General features: G+C 39.0%; 1 protein-coding gene and 1 non-coding gene across 2 annotated transcripts; one reads left to right on the forward strand and one right to left on the reverse strand.

Annotated features, from left to right (window-relative positions):
* Window positions 1–427: 427 nt before the first annotated feature.
* Window positions 428–5708, reverse strand: LOC122000665 (uncharacterized mitochondrial protein AtMg00370-like). Its single transcript, XM_042555073.1, has 2 exons — window positions 5105–5708; window positions 428–624 (listed from the first exon to the last, which is right to left on the reverse strand). Exons 1-2 carry the CDS (start codon window positions 5706–5708, stop codon window positions 428–430), a joined length of 801 nt encoding a protein of 266 aa, XP_042411007.1.
* Window positions 5709–6033: 325 nt separating this feature from the next.
* On the forward strand, window positions 6034–6105 carry TRNAN-GUU. The gene has a single exon. It is a non-coding gene; the product is annotated as a tRNA-Asn (tRNA).
* Window positions 6106–20177: the final 14072 nt, after the last annotated feature.

A 20177-nucleotide genomic window follows, 5' to 3' on the forward strand; every position in this document is an offset into this window, starting at 1 on the left:
CCGCCCACATACCGTCGACGATCCATTTCCGGCAGCCGATTCCCTCCTTGTTGCTCCCTTCGTCCCTCTATGCTGGTTTGACCACTGATGACGCTGACTTCCCTGTCCAAGCGCCGGCGACACTCGAGCCACGGCCAGTCGAGCCGCTCCTCAGCCCTAGCGTCGGCCTCCTCCACGCTGTGCCACAGTTTTCCCGACTCGATCGCTTTTTGCCTAGCATTGGCGCCGGCCACCATGTTTCCCGAGCCACCACTGCTCGATTCGGCCAAATTCCTGTGCCCTAGGTTGGGACCACAGTCGGCCGAATCTTCCCTCAGATTCCCTTGCGGCTAGGTCACGGATTGAAGGTGTTAGAGATCAGTAAGGTTAGTGGATAGAATATGGAAGTAGGTTATATTTGAATGCCTTGTTGAATTCTTGATCTCCATTATTGATCCTCGTACGTGATCTGTTCAGTGAAGAATTTGCCCTGCTGTGGATTAGAAATCACGGCTGCGAGGAAGAGTTTCCAGCCAAGCGTTGTGCGCTGAGGGGAAGATTTCAGCAAGGGGATCTGCCGGGGTGTACTTTGTTCTAGCAGCAACAACGATTGTGAGGGGGAGGTTGATTTCTGTGGATCAATGGCTGTGAATACGGTTGTGAACTTGAGGTAAGGATAAGGATTTAATATATGTGTTGAATTGGATTACATAGTTAATTGTTAGTAGTTCATGTGTGATTGAAATTAATCTAACGGTATGATTAGGGTTAAGATAATTAACCCAAGTTAATCGTTGGATTTAATCTAGGAAGGTAGAGGTTTATGTGATTGGGGGTTTTCCCTAAATTGTCCTTAGGGATTTTGATTAGCTATCCTTATGAAACTTTAGCTAAATAAATGTATGTATATCGGTTGACACAGGACTTTGATGCGGGACGAGCATCTCGACATCGGATTGGTTCGATTCGATCTACATTGGAGGCGGGTACCTCTTGACTTATCTTTTATGATATTGTCATTGGATATGCATAGTATTTTATAACTACAAGCAATGAACATGTTTGCCTTTGGTATGTCAATGTTTGATATCCATAGCATGTTAGATTTGTCGCTTGTGAAGTATCCGTACTTATGTCTCGTGATTTGTTACCATGAGTATCTTATTGCCATGAGTACTTTATTACCATGAGTATCTTAGTTTCTAGAGTGACATACCATGCTTTACTGAGGTTAGGGTTAGACTCTGGATTTTTATTTTTGACATGTATATCCAAATTATCTGATACTTAGGTTTTTATGCCATGCTTGGATTGTGTGTTTCTATTGGTATATCATATATGATTCGTGTACCTAGATCTTGTGGTTTTGATCTGTGCATATTGTAGGTACATATGCTATGGAAGGGGGATATGTTTAGGATCTAGGTTGTTATATCATAGAGGACCAGTATACCCTAGATCCGTGGATTTGACATACTGATACTGTGGTACCTATATTATGTATATATGGATTTTTCTTTATGCTGATCGGGACATTCCATACTTATTATGTTCAGGACATAGGTTTTTGATATTCTATTTGACCTGTGTACTCTAGATCTTGGTATGTGACCATCGATTTTTACCGTACTCATTTTATACATATGGATATGGTTATGTTGATCAGTTTATGACCATGCTTAGTGTCATGCATCATGATTGCATGCTGCGCGATTGTCGGCTCTACTATGGTTGAGCACATCGCCAGTTACATGTACTGCACACACCACCACTCATGGATTAGTGGTATATCAGACAGGTGTGTGGCGGTTCTGCTGTTTGGCTCCGTTGGTCTGAGGACTCAGCGTGGTAGTCGGCAGTCAGTTCCGCTCTGTTTGGCTCCGCTGGCATTTAGTGTAGCAGCGTGGTAGCCGGCAGACGGTGGACTCTGTTTGGCTCCGTTGGTCAGGTGACTCGGCGTGGTAGCCGGCAGAGATACCTCCCCATCATCGTGTACCGGGAGATGAGAGCATTGAGCTCCCCATGATTTGGGGTCAGAGGACAGGAGTACTCCGACAGCATCCCGTCCACTCAGTCACTCATCAGGTATGGTGATGGTAGAGTGCACGGTTGTCACAGCCCTACCCACTCGGTCTCACCATTGTGTGTGAGATGACTGACTGGCGTCAGGGGTGACCAGGACGCATCATTAGCATCATATGCATTGATGCATTTATATTTTTATGAATGTGTTTGCTGCATTTGGTTGCTGCATTTTGGTTGGATACATACTTTTGACCTGCATACAGGATTATTGGCACTTTCAGTTTGGCGACCCTTTTGTCTGGATAGGAGTTCCTGGTGAGTACAGCTTCCTCAGTTACCTTTCAGTTTTGCGTATTCCCTATATATGATTAGGAAGCTGTATTCCATATTTGTTGCTGTTAGATATATCTTACTACTCATGTCCATTGGTATTCGCTGAGTTTTTGAACTCACCCCCGTTGATACTATCTTTTTCAGGTACCAGGTTGGTTTTGGTGTCGCTTGGAATATCCTGTCTGCTGGTCCCCACGTCACATCAGAAGACTTATTGGTTTCACTTATCTTTTGTTGTTTATGTATCAGTTTGTTTAGCTCTGTACTCCGGTTTTGTTTTTTTGGAGTGTTGATGTTGTTATGTGGTATTTTGTATTTGTTGTTGGTTGTGTAAGCCTAGCCGGCTAGTAGTCTTTGTGTTTTGGTTTTGTTCCAGCCGAGTGGGCTGATGATATATATATAACTGCATGGTTGTGTGTATATATTCCAGCCGCCTGTGGCTGATGTATATTGTGTATGTAGAAAGTTTCAGATTGTCCGCCGTACAGGGGAGGTGCTGCCGAAATTTCTTCGGACAGAGACTCCTCCGGGGCGTGACAAAGGTGGCCGGCCACTTATTAAAAGGGAAAGAAAGAAAATTTTTTTTATAAAATTTAAAAGAAGAAAACTTCTAATAAAATTTTACAAACTCTTTTTTTTTCTAATGTGGATATTAAAAGGAAAGTTTAAAATTTAAAACCAAGTTTTAAAATTTAAAACATCTCTAATAATATTTCTTTTTAAAAGAAAGTTTTATAAATTTTACAACTCTCTTTTAAAACCTTGTGGCCTAATTTAAATTAGGAAAATTTTATAAATTTTTAAAATCTCTATTTTTACAAATTGTAAATATTTAAGGAAATTTAAAATTCAAAAACAACCTTCCTAATTTAAATATTGCGGCCGGCCCCCTTGCCCAAGGCAAGGGTCGGCCACTTCTAGAGAATATGTGGTCGGCCATTGCTTGGTCACCAAGCAATGAACCGACTTCTTCTTAGACACCAAGATAGGCTTTTTTTTTGATGGACTTGAGGCTTTATTGAGGCTACAACAGAGACCTAGAGGAGAAATTGGTTTTGGCCTTCCGATGAGCTTGAGTATCCCGTGCTCGCCCCGAACACACAACTCAAGTTCATCGATAATAACTCATTCCACTAGAGAGTTATTACCGCACTACCGCACCAATCCCAAATTACATTATGGGCTCCTTCTTATCATGAATGTGTTAGTCTCCCTGTGTTTAAGATTACGAATGTCCACTAATTAAGTGAGTTACTGACAACTCATTTAATTAATATCTAGCTCCAAGAGTAGTACCACCCAACTTTATTGTCATGTTGGACTAGGTCCACCTGCAGGGTTTAACATGGCAATACTTATGAGCTCCTCTCGGGGACATTCTCAACCTAGATAACTAGGACACAGATTCCTTCTATAATCAACAACACATACTATAAGTAATATCATTTCCCAACTTATCGGGCATATTGATTTATCGAGCTAAACCTCACCCTTTGATAAGTCAAAGAAATAAATACTAAATATACATGCTTGTTATTATATTAGGATTAAGAGCACACACTTCCATAATAACTAAGGTCTAGTTCTTTTACTAAGTCAGTACAAAAAGAACTTACCTAAATGATCCTACTCAATACACTTAAAGTGTATCAGTGTAATTTATTAGTCAAAATAAACTAATACTTAATTGCACTACGTCTATTATGATGGTTTGTTCCTTTCCATCTTAGTCGTGAGCAACTGTTTATAATTTATAGAGAACCGACAACAAGATCTTCTAAGTGTGACTCCACACTCCATGTTATCTACTATATAAATTAATTGAACAATTACATTTAACAAATAAATGTAAACATTTGACCAATGTGATTCTTTATTTCAAAATAAATGTGTACAAAAGCTAAACTTTTAAGTATACATTCCAACAACTGGATGGGAGTGACTGTGAGGGCGTGTTCTCGGGAAGGAAACTTAGGCGCCGATCCAACTTAGAATAATTTCAGAACTCTAAGTCGAGATCTTGACTAGATTCCGGTCTTGGAGAGATGAAATCTAATTAATACTCTTTTTGTCAAATTATAAATTGTGCTAACACTTTGTTTTGCAAGATATACATTGCCTTGGACTAACCTTGTCTTGCAGGAGAAGGAGTTTCTGGAGAAAGGTGGTCCGGGCGCTCGGAGGTTCGGGCGCCTGGAGGGGATCCGGACGCTCGGAGGTCCGGGCGCCCGGAATAGGTTCGGGCGCCCAGAGGTAAAATTTATCCAGTTCGCGGCGTTGACACGTGGAGCTCGCTGGTTGGGTCGGCTACGTCACACTAAGGTGCCCCGAGTGTAACGACCCGGCCCTCTTGGCCCATTTGGCGACCCTCGGGTCGTCGACCGTTGGCCCTTATGTCGTCGGCCCATTTGGCGACCTCTCATGTCGTCGACCGACGACCCTTGGCCGTGCCGTTACTCACTAGGACTTTCCACCCCTGGTCAGTGGATTTTTGCCTCCCCCAGGATTCGAACTCTAAACCTCCAGGCTTAAGTAGTAGGATTTATGAATCCTGGTAACCAAGTGAGATGATCTCACTTGGTTACCAGGATTCATAAACTCTACTACTTAAGCCTGGAGGTTTAGAGTTCGAATCCTGGGGTAGGCAAAAATCCACTCATAAGGGCCGACGGTCGACGACCCGAGGGTCGCCAAATGGGCCGGGTCGTTACAATAAAAAGGCGTCTTTTTATTGTAACGACCTGACCCTCTTGGCCCATTTGGCGACCTCTCATGTCGTCAGAAACATTTTGACGTATCCAGAATAATATCAATCTGACCCATTTCATGAAGAAAATATAACCAATTAACCAACCAATAAAACTACTTGTTACAAATAACATCTTGTTGTTGCATCGAAACGGATAAATGTTGACTAATCTGGCTAACATTGAACTTGGTAAAATAAAATGGTTGAATAATTGAAAAATTAGATTATTCAGAAATATACATTGAATGCTGAGATTATGCATTGAATTTCCGGTAGTAGACCCATAATAAAAAAAGTTTTTGTGATTGTTCCAGAAGAAATGAAACAAAAGATAGGGTAGAATTAGGACAGTTATTGTATGAGGTCTCCCCAATGCTAGATGCAGAGGCGCATAATACATCGATATGAACATCAAGAGCTGTCCCATAATAAAACTAGTTGTTGCTGCTACCTCCTCCTCAGTTCCTCCTTCCATAGCCCGAGCTTGAAGAAGGAAGAGATAAAAGGGCCCTATGGAGAATGTAGTCAGAAATCCATAATAGAGTCCGACCAAAATGATCGAATTTATTATCTTTATGCATGAAGATAATAAATTACCTAGTACAAAAGATTTAGAAATCATTACAAGCCCTCCTTTTCCTTTTCTATTGTAATTTTTTACTTATTATATGATAATTAAGATAATTTCTTAACTTTTCATATATAGAAACATATAGACTATAAATGACATCTCTTATGTCAATGGCACCAAAGGGATATTAAATGAATGGAATTGGGATATAGATGGAATATAATGAAATAGAACCACTTTGAGGTTCCCTATGAAATGAGACATGGAACGGAGCCACTACGAAGAAGTTCCGGGAGTTACAAAGGAAGCTTCAGACTCATATTGTTCATGGGTTGAGAACGGGAGTTGCACGCTATGAGGTCGAATCTTCCGTTGTTCCTCAATAGCTCAGTGGTGGAGCGGTCGGCTGTTAACTGACTGGTCGTAGGTTCGAATCCTACTTGGGGAGATTTGATTCATTCTTAATTAAAGAATGAAGAATGGAATTAAAAGGTTCCCTTTGACTGTTAGGAGTAGGTAACATGTTTGTTGTCTTTGTTTCTATTGCATTCTATCTCATCGTATCACATTCTATTCTACGATATTTAAAAATCACAATCAATACCTCGGCATAGATCCAGGATAATCCCTTATAAATAACTAATTCTATATTCTCAGATGATGTACTAACAGTGCATCAAAGATGCAGTCATCGATTCTCTGATAGACCACAATTATCGCGAGCAAACATATTAATGGCGAGGAACGCATTTTTGCTATGCTACTAATACTTATACTTGCTCCGCTATTCTGGCCAAGCCTGGCTGAGGAAGAGTTACGAGGAGTAAAACAAAAATATGCTGATTCCGGACTTTATTACTATATGTAATCGTAAAATCTTTTATGATAAATAAAAAGAAAAAGTAAAGTAAGGACATTCCATTTCGACAAAAGACCATACCCAAGTTCAATAGCTTTAGATCCGCTATCCCGATCATGATTTTCCTACCCCCACCAGAGGGAAAGGCCCTTCCCAAAAGGGAAGGTTGTGGGCGAGGAGGGATTCGAACCCCCGACATCGTGGTTCGTAGCCACGTGCTCTAATCCTCTGAGGTGCAGGCCCCACCCCATCTCCACTGGATCTGTTCCCGGGAGTACCCTCAAAAAGGAACATTTCCTTAGCCATTTCGGGTTAAGAAGATGTAAATGCGCATTTCTCTCGGTTCAAAGGGTTCTAAAAAAACTCGAAATGTATCTGATTAAAATTGAGATTTTTAATTCATTTAATTCTTTTGCATTGTTCGGCGTTTAAAAGCGGAAAATAAAAAGACAAAAAAATTCGATTTCCATATTTTTAATGAAAGACTATCGATAAAAATAATTAGATAGTATAGCTTGTACCCTATCAATTGATAATGAGAGAATAAAATCGGGATAAATACCAGTCCCTAGTATGGGTAAAAAGATACATATTGAAACAAATAGTTCTCGTGGTCCAGAATCCAAAAAAATTAGAATTTGTAACATGAAATAACTTGTATCCATAGAACATCTGACGTAACATAGATAATAAATAAATAGGAGGGTAAGAGTTAAGTAAGAAAACCTAAAGGCAAAATTATAAATTTGAACACTTTATCCCTAAAATACTCAAGAGAATATAACAGAACTTTGTATTATTTTTATAACTTTAACTCAGATTGTCATTGCATCAAAAAATGAGAGATTATTGGTGCAGTTATCACCAATGGTCAAACCTAAGTTTTGATGAATGACAAATAAGTTAAAGTTAGATGTGTTGCGATCTAACTTTGTTACCGAGTGTGTAGGGTTGACTAACCCAGTCAGGATGTACGATTCCTAATTGATTGAAGATCGGATATGTGATTCCGGTAAGTCAGGAAGTTCAATTCCTGATAGATTGAAGTCCAGATGTGGGATTCTAGCAAGGGTCGGGATGTGCGATTCTCGATTGGAGAAGACCGGATGTGCGATTCAGGTAAGTCAGAATGTTTGATTCATGAAGTCTGGATGTGTGATTCTAGAAGTAACTCTACACCTAGCAAGTAGAGGTAAGTCACTGGAGGAGAGTGACTAAGTAAGGATGCATCCTCATTCGAAAAGACAGTAGGTGTCGGTCTAATTTAGATTCATTTCAGAAACCTAAATTGAGATCCTAACTAGATCTAGGTCTCAGGGATACATGGTCTAATTATTACTCCTTATTGTTACTATGCTAACATTATCTTGTAGGTTATTGGACTAACATTTTTTGTGGGGCAAAAGGAGCACAATTGGCCTCAGGTGAACTAAGTCTGAGGTGTCTTCCTTGCCATAGAAGGCACATTCCACACTGTTCATAGAAGACGCCTTCAGTGCCATGGAAGACACTTTTTGCAGGATAAAATTTCAGACTTCATCGCAGATAAGGAACAATGAGTTCACGATCAAACTTTACAGGTTAGAGGTGCCTTCAAAGCTATGGAAGGTGTCTTCCACATCCTTTTTAAGAGGGTCTCAACCAAGCTTCAAGAATCATCAATTCTACGATCCTTTACGCATCTGTTTGAAGTTTCGACTGCTCCGGTGTCCTACTACTACTTCATAGAAGTCTATTTGCCACCAAGTTGCCTTTCCGATTTATTTGATCATCTCCGGTAGACTGACAACAACACACGAGCGCTCTCAAAATTGTTGGTAACATTTTACTTAAGTGTTGTAATTTTTACTACTACTCTAAAAGGGAAGTGTAGGTTGCTATACTATCCCTATCTCTTATATTCGATTACCTCTTCCGGAAATTCTAGAAGAGACATTTAGTGGATTACCTATCGATAGATCCGTGAGACCTGAGTCTTGGAGTAGGAGTCACCAAAGGTTCCGAACCAAGTAAAATCGAACACGTGTTCTTTTACTTATTTTTCTACTTCGCTTTCTTACTTAGTTTTCCGCCATGCACTTTGATTTCAAAATCGAAAAATAAGTTTTTGAAAACCACGTGATTCACCTCCTCCCTCTCTCACGTGCATCTTGATCAAACACGGTAACCTATTCTGCTCAGCTACACCTATACGATGTACTATCTCACTCCTTTGTGTTATAAAAGTCGTCCGCTCTCACAGATGGATGCACACATATACTTTTACATACAACTACATACATGTATATATTTCTGCTCATTTTTTCCATTTTCTTCCTTGCTCAGATTGACTTGAGCTTTGGAGTGGACGAGTTGGGGCACCCGTGACCTCGATTCTAACGCCTCCCTCCTTTTTCTCCTAGTAGGCTCTCAAGGCGATTCAACCCACCCTGCAACACTCGACAACTCCCTTCTACAAATCTGTAGGCTTCTTTGACAGCCCTACCTTCCTCATGGCTCTTCCAACAACAAAGATAACTCATCTTTTCTTTAGAGACCATGCAATCTTATCAATATGGAAGATATCTCATCCTCTACTTCCTCTTGTTCATGGTGATTTAGTCAATATCAGCAATACCTCACCAGTGACTCACTCTCCCATCATCTCAGACAAGAACAATTGTAATAAAAGTATAGAGATTTCTCCACTTAGCTCATTGAGAAGGAGAAAAAAATAGAAAATTGCCAGGGATAAATAATCGATGAGTCATAAATTGTATAGTAGGAACAAGTGGTTTTGAATCATGCACGTTAAAAACTATTATTCTGTTTACTTTGATAGTGATGAACAATATCAACTTTTAGTATATTAGGATTAGTTCTTTTAGTCATCACATTTTTAATACATTGAATTATATAGCTTTCAATGATTGTTTATCTAATGATATTGAATCAAAATAAATTTTTGATTCAAATGCATACGTAAGAGACATATCATTTTTACATGTGAATCATATTATTTTTATACAATTGTAGTCCAATCGAAGAATAAAGTATTGTAAACTCAAAATACCAAAGTGGCTCAACATCCGTTGAATCTTTTGATCTCAATCAATTTCAATAAAAGATATGACTTACTCTATAAAGTGCAAATTGATATCAAAGATTTTTTTTTTAAAAAATAATGATTTGAAAATTTTATGAAAGTCGACATCGTAAAACTCTTTTTCAATAAATTGCAAGATTATAAGCCAAAGAATGCTTCAACTCTGCAAGTCTTCGATTGCTACATGCATAAATGCTCTTGGGGTTATTAAGTCAAGAAGTACACATTCATCCACACAATTATTGATGTAGATGCAAATAAATAAAAAAAAGGAGCATAAATATTCTCAATATTAATAATCAAATTATTATAATATACAAAAATATGGATGATAGACTAATTGGGCAAAAAAGTATCACCTTAGTTGGTTTCTAGAAAAAAAACATTTAACATCGAAACTGTGCCAATTGTCTCTCTTTCTTTGTGTATGACAATTTGTCTCATTTGATGGCACAACCACAAAATATTTTTTTCCTATTTTATTTTTTGAATATAACAAATATATGTATTTTTATTTTTTTAGTTGGACGCATAATTTTGTGAACCGATTGTTTTTTTTAATAAAAAGTAATTATGTAACATCGTACCAAAATAATTATTCCGATTTTATAAATTTTTTTTATTAACTATCAGAATAAATCAAAAAGTATTCCTCCAAAAGCGTTCAAGTGAGTTTGTGGTGTTATATATATATAAACGTAAGTTGACTCTGGTAATCACTAAGTCATGTAACTTAATTATTTCATGTTTAAGTTAATCTAATTCCTAATATTTAATTAGTCATGATCGCATCATCTAGTTAACTAAGTATTTTTAAAATACTAAAAATATTTATTGAAAGTTAATTGGATAATTATTGTATTTAAATTTTGTTGGTTGATACTTGTCAAATACAAACAGTTGAATAATTACCGGTCATAAGGATATCACAGCACAAAGGCCTGATGAATAATTACTCAAGGTCTTCAATTTGCTTCATTCATCCGATAAATCCGGAAGCAATGAGTGATTCAATGGAGCCCAACTGTCGATTTCTTGCCGATCCAAAGATTTGAGCTTACATGTACCAAAAATAGGCCTCGCCGCTGCACCACAAAATGCAACCAAAAGTTTTTTTTTTTTTTTTAAATTTAGATATCCAACCATTTACACCAATTAATTTAGAAATATGATCCATTTAATTTTATAAAAATTTTATATCGACTATTAATATAAAAAAAATGCTGATAGAGATCTATGTAAATAATCAGAGTTGTCATCCTATTAAAAAAGAATTTTACACTACACTCCAGCTAGGATTGAATGTTTAAAAATCTAATTAATTATTTCAAATGTTTGAAAGGCCTAATCCAAATATTATGATTTTTTATTTTATTTTTGAAATTTATAATATTTTCTAGACGTTTCTAAAATTTTGAAATCATAAAAATATCCTTTGGAATTTATATTTTCTTAACTTAATTATCTATTAAAAAAATTTATTCATTAAAATTAAGACTCAATCCTTAAATATATAAAAATAATTAAAAAGTACCGTATCTCTAAGTCATTATTCCGGAACAACAAATTTCTATAGTTAGATAGCAAGAGAAGATTTTAGAATAGACGATATTAACGGCTAGAAGGAGCCTTATCATCTGTTATCGTAAAGTGACAAATTCGTACGTGGCAATATGACTAAATAACAATAATAAACACTCGTCTCTCTCTCCGTGTGAAGGAGCGATCATGTATAAAAATAAAACGGCTGGCATTAAGTTCACGAATAAAAAATAATATAGAAGCAGAAAAAGTAAATATAAAATTTTAATAATAAGAAAATAAGGAAAAGAAAATAGATTTTAAAATATATTAAAGATAAAATAATAAAAAGATATACATTACCCATGTGACCACATGATGACAAAATTGCATTGAATAAGTTAATAATAATAATAATAATAATAATAATTTTATTAAAATCTTGGTCAAGGATAATCCTTTGAACGGGAAATTATTTTTAAAAAAATTCGTGGCATCCCTCTAGTCGTTAACTCGTTGGCATACTTTGTTGACTAAATTGATTTTTTCTTTTTCTTTGTTTTGTTGGGGCGTTGTTGTTGTTTATGTAAATGATCAATTTGGAATGGTTCAGTTTGACTTTGACTTTGACTTGTTGCTTGTGTTTACTTTTCAATGATTTTTAAGGGAAATAATAAATTCGAAGAGGGACAGATCAGATCACATTCATGAGTATCATCCATTTTTTAATAAATAAATAATACGAAATGTATTATTAATTAGGCACACTTTCTAGCTTTTGACCGTTCGTTTTGCGGCGTGGACGAAGGAAGGAAATTGAGAAGGAAAACAAATTATTTTCTATTTTAATTTGCTAAACGGTAATTTACTTAAAAACGAGTACGTGGAGTGGAATATGGTGTTTATCAGAAGAAGACGTATTATAGTTGTGTTTATATTAAAGGGTGTAAAAAAATATATCTATTTTTTTTTTACCTTGTATGTCCACCTCCTCTTCTCACTCATTATTTTTTAAACATCCAAATCAAATTTTTAATTAAAGATAATTTATGGTTCAAATACCCGTGATGTCATTTCTCTCTTCCTTTATCTCTTCTTCGTTATAAATATGAAATGATCATGAATCTTCCCGGCTTGCAATACGAAAAGTATAATTAGGGACACTTTTCTAGCTTTTGACCGTTCATATTGCGGCGTGGACGAAGGAGGGAAATTGAGAAGGAAAAAAACTATTTTTTATTTTTATTTTCTAAACGATAATTTATTAAAAGGAGTACATTGAATATAAAGGAGATTTTCTAGATCGTTTTTTACAATTTAGAAGATATTCTTTTTCTATATATTGATGGGGATATATGATTTTTACCTATTTTACAAATGAGAATTATGTATCTTTATCAATACATGTAAAAAAAGTATTCTCTGGACTGCAAGAATGATCCAAAAGATTCGACCTGCATAGAATATGCATGATATTTATTAAAAGATGTATTATAGTTACATTTATATTAAAGGGTACAGAAAATATACATGTAATTCTCTTCTTTAGTCCTCCGTCAACCTCTTCTTATTTATCATTTTCTAAGTATCTAAACTATATTTTTAATTAAAAATGATTTTATGGTTCGGATGCACATGATGTCACTCTCCCTCCCTCCATCCTTCTTCCTGATCTTATAAACACGAAACGATTATGAATCTCCTCTGCTTGTCATACATCCTCGTGCTGTTTGACGGGATTGCAAAAGAGTAATTAGAGTTTAAAGATATTATTGTAAGAGTTTTAAGAAAAGAGTTCAAAGGACAACAGTGATTAAGAACATTGGCATTGAAGGATAAATTTCTAGCAAGAGTGAAATTAGTAGAAGACAGATAAAGATTTAATGATGTATATATAAATTTACTATTGTAAAATAGCGTTGTAATGTAAAAAAAATTATAGTTTTGTAGTAAAAGGTGATGGCAAAAATTATGTTTATGGTGTCATTGGATGTATGGGGAATAAATTTGAACAACGCCTGTAATATGATGTACTTCATTACTTAATTAGTTTGCAAGGTGCTCCATTGTGATGCTATATTTCAACTAAACCTTGCGTCATGCATGTTTGATTGATATGGTAGGTATCAGCATGTTGGCCTTGATATACGATCATATCAAACACACTTTCTTCCTTGATCAAAATTTTGATTTGATACCATATATACCTTCTCCTCGCTCAACCCTTCGTAGTGATGAGAGTTTGCATAAATCCAATTACCCTAGGTCAATCAGTGGATTTTGGTCAAAACTCACCGATGGACCTAGACATGTTTGATTACACCCATTTAACGTGTTGTGAGTTTCTAGTGTTGCAAGAAGTTAAATTGTGTTATTCATTGCTTATTTAGGGCTCTCAGTGGAGGTCCAATGTTACGAGAAGTTTTAGCTTCAATGAGGGCCTGATATGGGATGATATCAGATCCAACGTGATCTTTGATTAAAACTTTACTTTTACGCCATATATATCTTTTCCTCGCTCAACCCTTCCTAATAGTTGAAATTATACAAAAATACAAAAACCCTAGGTCTATCAATCGGATTCTGTCACAACCAACAATAAATTATGAGAATCTAGTATGTTTACTATATCTATCGCTACTTGACTTTTGCTAAATAAGTATGTAAAGAAACACTTGATTATGTAGTTGTAACTTTACTAAATTAGTTTGTAATTTATTTATTAGGGACGATCATATTACTGAAGAAATTCTCTCTGAGATATGGAATACAGTTGATGCAAATTCTTGCATGGGACATGGAGCCAATATAGGAGAATTATCCAGAACAAATATTCCATCGTCTTCTGAGTATAGTGATGTGCAGAACACAAATAAAAATACAAGCAGCAATTTGACATTTGATCTAAATGAAGAAGCAAGTATTTTAAAAGAGAGGTTCTTGTTGGAGCAATCCCAATGGTCCGTGTGACCATGTGTTTTGATGTATAGGCAAAGCGTTTAAGTTAGGTTCACCCTTATATTTGATATATGTATTTGTGTTATGTAGGATTGCATGATACACATATGACTCAGCTTGATGGCTTCGGATCTGATGAAGGATAGAGCATCTGAGAGACCGTGGACAAGGCAGCAAGGACAAGGGCCGAGAGAAGAGACTTTGAGGCATACGCAAAGGATGACATTGGGACAAGCCGCGAGCTTGGGTACATCCGAGGGACGAGGGCCAAAGAAAGTAGGCTTGAAGGCAAGAAGTCAAGGCTGCAACGAAGAGTCAAGTGAATCATAAGGGTGAGGGTTCGAGTGTGTGAGATTGTACTCGAGTACCAGTCGACTGGTACTTTTACCAGTTGACTGGGGAGCGAACAGAATGTCTCTGTTCACTCAGCCAATGTGGAGCAGTTGACTGGTAGACGAGGTTTTTCAACCCATGACCTATATAACCAAGGCTTTCGAACTTGGTTAAGGCTGATGAAATTAGTGGTAGTTAACCCTAATTAGTAGTCAACAAGTGCTCAAGAGTTCTTTGTGTTCCAAGAGATCTTGGTTGGAGTTGCGGTGAGGTTTCTCCATCCATAAGGAGTTGCTTGAGTAGCCGGAGTTTTTCGGGAGCTAATCCATCGACGGATAGGAATCGTCCACCTTACAGACAGCTATGGAGTAGGAGCCCTAATCTTCGAACCACGTTAAACCACGTTATTTATGCCTAACTTAAACATATTGCCACGTATCAAAAAGGGAGAGATTGTTGGTACAATCCACCTAGGTTTGATCAATACAATCATGGTTTTGATGTGTGTGTCAAAGAGTTTAAGTTAGGCTTTCATATTGGTTTGATATGTGTGATTGAGTCATGTAGGATTTGGTGAAACACACATGAGGAGCTTGATATGGCTAAGCTTGGGAAGCTCATCCTAGGGCTCAAGTCCATGAGACAGTGAAGGATGATATGGAAGGCATTCGAGGGACCGTCGGATGAGGAGTAATGGAGTGGAGCCAAGGAAAGCGGACTTCAAGGCAACACGAAGGATGCATGAAGAGGAGCCGCAGACTCGGGTGCATCTGAGGGACGAAGGCTGAGGAAGAGGGTTTCAAAGGATGACTCCTGAAAGAATGAGTGTGAGTGTGTAATCGGGAACAGTTGATTGATAAAGGTACCAGTCGACTGGTCTAGTCGACTAAGCAGTCAACTGGGAGCGAACAAAAGTATTCTGTTCACTCAGCCAGCAATGACCAGTCGACTGGTAAGTGACCATTGGCGATTGTTGGCAGAAACCCTGATTCTGCCAAGTAGCCGTTAGATGTGTCCAATAGTTGCACCAGTTGACTGATGGAAGTTCCAGTCGATTGGTGTGCAGGAAATGAGTTGTCTTATGATCAACTCTTTCCTCTCTATATATTGGAAGCTTGGGGCATTGAAGTAGACTACTGATCTTGTTGATACACTCCTAATCTTGGCCTCCAAGCTTCCAAAGCCTAACACTCTTCTTCCAATTCTTATTCTCAATCTTGTAAAGAAGAAAAGTGTCTTGTGAGAGGTTTGCTCCACCAAGAAGGAGAAAGCTTTATCCAGAGATTGTCGGGGACCAATCCACCTACAGATTGAGGGATCATCTACCTCAAGGACAAACCGTGGAGTAGGAGCAAGCAATCTCTGAATCACGTTACATCGAGTTTGTTAGCGTTTGTGTTCTTATTTACTTTCATTGTTTTAGTTTTATTCCACTATGTAACTAACCTTGTAGAAAGAAGAGAGAATTGAGAGCGATGTCTATTCAACCCCCTTACTAGTAGGTCGTTCAATTTCCTACAAGTGGTATCAGAGAGAGGGCGCCCTTCAAAGGACTAATCGCCAAGAAGAGCACTTCATCAAAATGGCCAGCTCAAGCATCCATCCACCCAAATTAGAAGGAGATTTTTCTTAGTGAAAGAAGACAATGGAGGTATTTTTCGAAATCGATTTTGATATTAAGCTAATCATGGAAAATGATTTCGAAATGCCTAGGGATCAAAACAATGAGATACTAGAGAAAACAAGATGGAGCAAGAAGCAAAGGGAAGAGTATTTAGCAAATTCAAAAGCAATACAGCATCTACTAAATATCCTTTCCTAACAAGAAGTTACAAGGGTTGGAAACTGTTGATACAGTCTGACCTGACTGTTATTTTGATGTTAACACTGATTTAAGTTTGTATCAGATATTAATTAAACTCAGATTGATTACTGATCAAGATTGATCAGGTGGAAGGGAAAAGTCCAAGTATGGAAACTTCGCACGCGGAGTCGGAGAGGGCTTGGTAGCTCGTTCTCCGGACTAGGTCAGAGAGGGCTCGGTAGCTCGTTCTCTGGACCGGACGGAGTCGGAGAGGGCTCGGCAGCTCTTTCTCCGGACTAGGTCAGAGAGGGCTCGGTAGCTCGTTCTCTGGACCGGACGGAGTCGGAGAGGGCTTGGTAGCTCGTTCTCTGGACTAGGTAAGAGAGGGCTCGGTAGCTCGTTCTCTGGACCGGGCGGAGTCGGAGAGGGCTCGGCAACTCGTTCTCCAGACTAGGTCAGAGAGGGCTCGGTAGATCGTTCTCTGGACCGGACAGAGTCGGAGAGGGCTCGACAGCTCGTTCTCCGGACTAGGTCAGAGAGGGCTCGGCAGCTCGTTCTCTGGACTGGACGGAGTCGGAGAGGGCTTGGTAGCTCGTTCTCTGGACTAGGTCAGAGAGGGCTCGGTAGCTCGTTCTCTGGACCGGACGGAGTCGGAAAGGGCTCGGCAGCTCGTTCTCCAGACTAGGTCAGAGAGGGCTCGGTAGCTCATTCTCTGGACCGGACGTGGAAGTCAGAGAGGGCTCGGTAGCTTATTCTCCGGACTAGGTCAGAGAGGGCTCGGTAGCTCGTTCTCTAGACCAAGAAGGCTTTAGGGTTTAGGGCTGGGAAGCTCTAAACCTACATAGGCATTGGATCTGTCTGTTGACCGATCCAGTGATACTATAGTTATCGGATCGGTCACCAGACCGATCAGTAACTCTCTGTGAGAATTACTGATCGGTTTGTAGACCGATCAGGAGGCAACGGAGTTCGGGAGAAAGGATAGGGGGATCGGTCTGTGGACCGATCCACCTATAGCCTGATCGGTCCACATACCGATCAGGGCTCTCCTGGACCGATCAGGCTATGGCCTGATCGGTCCAAAAATGCTGTGGATCGGTCTGCTGACCGATCCACAATAATATTTCTCTGCAACTTCTGACTCGTCTGATTTATCCATCTTCTGTGAGCTTTTTAATTTGCAGGTTGCAGGTATCATGCCAATGCTTAAATTCAAATTAAACTCCATCAGGAGAATAAGACAAAGTGTTCTTTCTACTGTGTTTCGCTACAAATGGTGCAATTGGAGCATCAACGTTTACTGGATGCGATCTGGCTGCGATCAGTTGGCAGTCAGCTTGACTACTGCTTGTTGGTTCGAGCTCAGAGACACCTGCGAAGAACATGGGTTCTATTGGTGTGAGTTCAGAGAACCAGATGAGAAGGAAGAGTGATTGGCGACGCCTTAGCTTGCAGCAGCGATTTGGTGCAGGTTGACAGCGATTCGGTACAGGCTAAACACAGTGGAAAAGCAGAGACATAAGAAGAAGGATGAAGAGATAAAACGGTCGGTCGATCAAGCATGTGAAAAAGGTTTTTTGAGCTCTTGGCTGAGAAGCTGTTTTCCTTCTTGCGCTCTGCTTTTACTGTCGTCTTCGTGTGGCTGTGAGTGAATTCTTCATTCTTTCTAGCCACTGATCATTGTAAGTCTTGTGCTTCATTTACATATCCCCGGAGACTTTGTGGAGAGGTTACTCCATCGAGAAGGAGGAAATCTTTAGCCGGAATCTATCCGGGGTGTGATCTACCGAAAGATCAAGGAGTCGTCCACCTTACGGACACGCCGAGGAGTAGGGGCAAGTTATCCCCGAACCTCGTACCTACTGGTGTTAGTGGTGCTTGTCTTTCTTTTTCTTGTTTTATGTTTTCGTTTGCATATTTCCGCTGCGCTAACGATTTGTAGGAAGAAATTCCTTAAGCTTTTAGAGGAGGCTATTCACACCCCCCTCTGTAGCCATCCGAAGATCCTAACAAGTGGTATCAGAGCGAGGTTCTCTTCATCCGGATTAACACCCTAAAGAGCAAGAAGATGGCTATGAAGGAAGGGTTTAGCACCAATCGTCCACCCTACTTCGACGGAGCGGACTTTCAATATTGGAAGAGCCGCATGGAATATTATCTCAAGATCGACATCTCAATGTGGTTCTCCGTCAAGGAAGGGTTTACACCTCCGAAGGATGAAGAAGGTAAGGAACTAGACTCATCAAGATGGTCCGCCGAGCAAACTCGTAAAGGACAAGCCGATGCCAAGGCAGTGGTCACTCTACAATGTGGGATAGCCAAGGACCAACTCGTCAAGGTAGGTCCATTCATGAGCGCAAAAGACTTGTGGAACAAGCTCATCGAGCTCCAAGAAGGAACTCGAGACTCTCGGATCGCCAAGAGAGATTTATTCTTAAATCAATTACAAAACCTCACCATGAAGGAGAACGAGACGGTAAGTGAACTACATGGAAGGTTCAAAGAAATTATCAATGGTCTTCATTCCGTAGATGAACGCGTAGAGAATCACGATCTTGTAAGGTATGTTCTCAAAGCCTTTCCGAGGAATGCCTTGTGGTCATCTATGGTAGATGCCTACAAGGTCTCCAAGGACCTTTCAATTGTTAAATTAGATGAATTTTTTTGTGAAATGGAACTCCATGAATTTGCTAACAAGGGTCAAAAAGGGAAAGGTATTGCCTTAGTTGCAGGAGAAAAGAGCAAAGATGGAAGAAGGAAGAAAGAAAAGAAGAAGGAAAAAGAGATTCCTTCATCCTCATCCTCCTCCGAGTCCGATGATGAAGGTGGATCATCATCAAGCGAGATGGCCAACTTTGTAAGGAGAATCATGAGAAGGAGCCGGAGATACAAAGGGAAAGGTAAATCTATCGATCAAAATGTTGATAAAACTAATGTCACTTGTTTTGAGTGTAGCAAAAAAGGACACTATCAGAGCGAGTCTCCAAAACTCAAGAAGAAAGAGGAAAGGGCCAAAAAGAAGAAAGCTCTCAAAGCTACTTGGGATGAATCCTCCTCAAGCTCATCGGAGGAAGAGAAGAAGGAGAAATGCACACGTCAATTAGCGTTCATGGCAAGGGAGGAATCGGATTCCGGGAGTGATGGTGACACGAGTGATACCTCAGCCGCGGGTTCATCATCTTCGGATGATGAAGAGGTAACTTCTCCTCATTTAGAAAAATGTTATAAAACCATTGCACATTTATCTACTTTACTTAAGAAATCAAAAACTCAAATTAAATCATTAAAAGATGAAGTAGAGCACTTGAGGGCCCTTAGGGAAGATGAGGTTGATGACCTACATCAAGAGGCCCTTGAGGATGAAAACAAAGCCTTAAAGGGTGAAGTTGAGAAACTCAAGAAAATGCTTGAAAAATTCTCAACTAGCTCTAAGACCTTAGATATGATTCTAAATGCCCAAAGGGCGGTCTACAACAAGGCAGGGTTGGGATATCAACCTAAGGAGTCTAGTTTCATTTCGCTAGTGTCTAGAACCCAATTTCATAAATCACATGCTTCTAGGGTTCATGAGACTAGGAAGGTTGTGACTAAGGCATGGGTTCCTAGGTCGTTTATTGTAGATGCATTAGGTCCCAAGATTTGAGTACCTAAAACGTCTATCTTTCGTGTCTTGTAGGCATTGGTCATGGGGGAGCATCTATCAACTTGGTTTGTTGATAGCGGATGCTCCAAGCACATGACCGGGGACAAGTTACTCTTTACTACCCTTCAAAATAAAAATAGAGGTAATGTGTCGTTTGCTAATAATGGTAGCCTTAAGGTTATAGGAGTTGGAGACATTCATATATCCGAATGTCTCCAAATCAAGAATGCCCTTCTAGTCAAGGGGATGACCTTTAATCTCCTAAGTGTCAACCAATTGTGTGATACGGGTTACACAATTGAGTTTCATTCAAGTCA

Source organism: Zingiber officinale, chromosome 1A (assembly GCF_018446385.1).
Source record: "Zingiber officinale cultivar Zhangliang chromosome 1A, Zo_v1.1, whole genome shotgun sequence".
Taxonomy (NCBI): domain Eukaryota; kingdom Viridiplantae; phylum Streptophyta; class Magnoliopsida; order Zingiberales; family Zingiberaceae; genus Zingiber; species Zingiber officinale.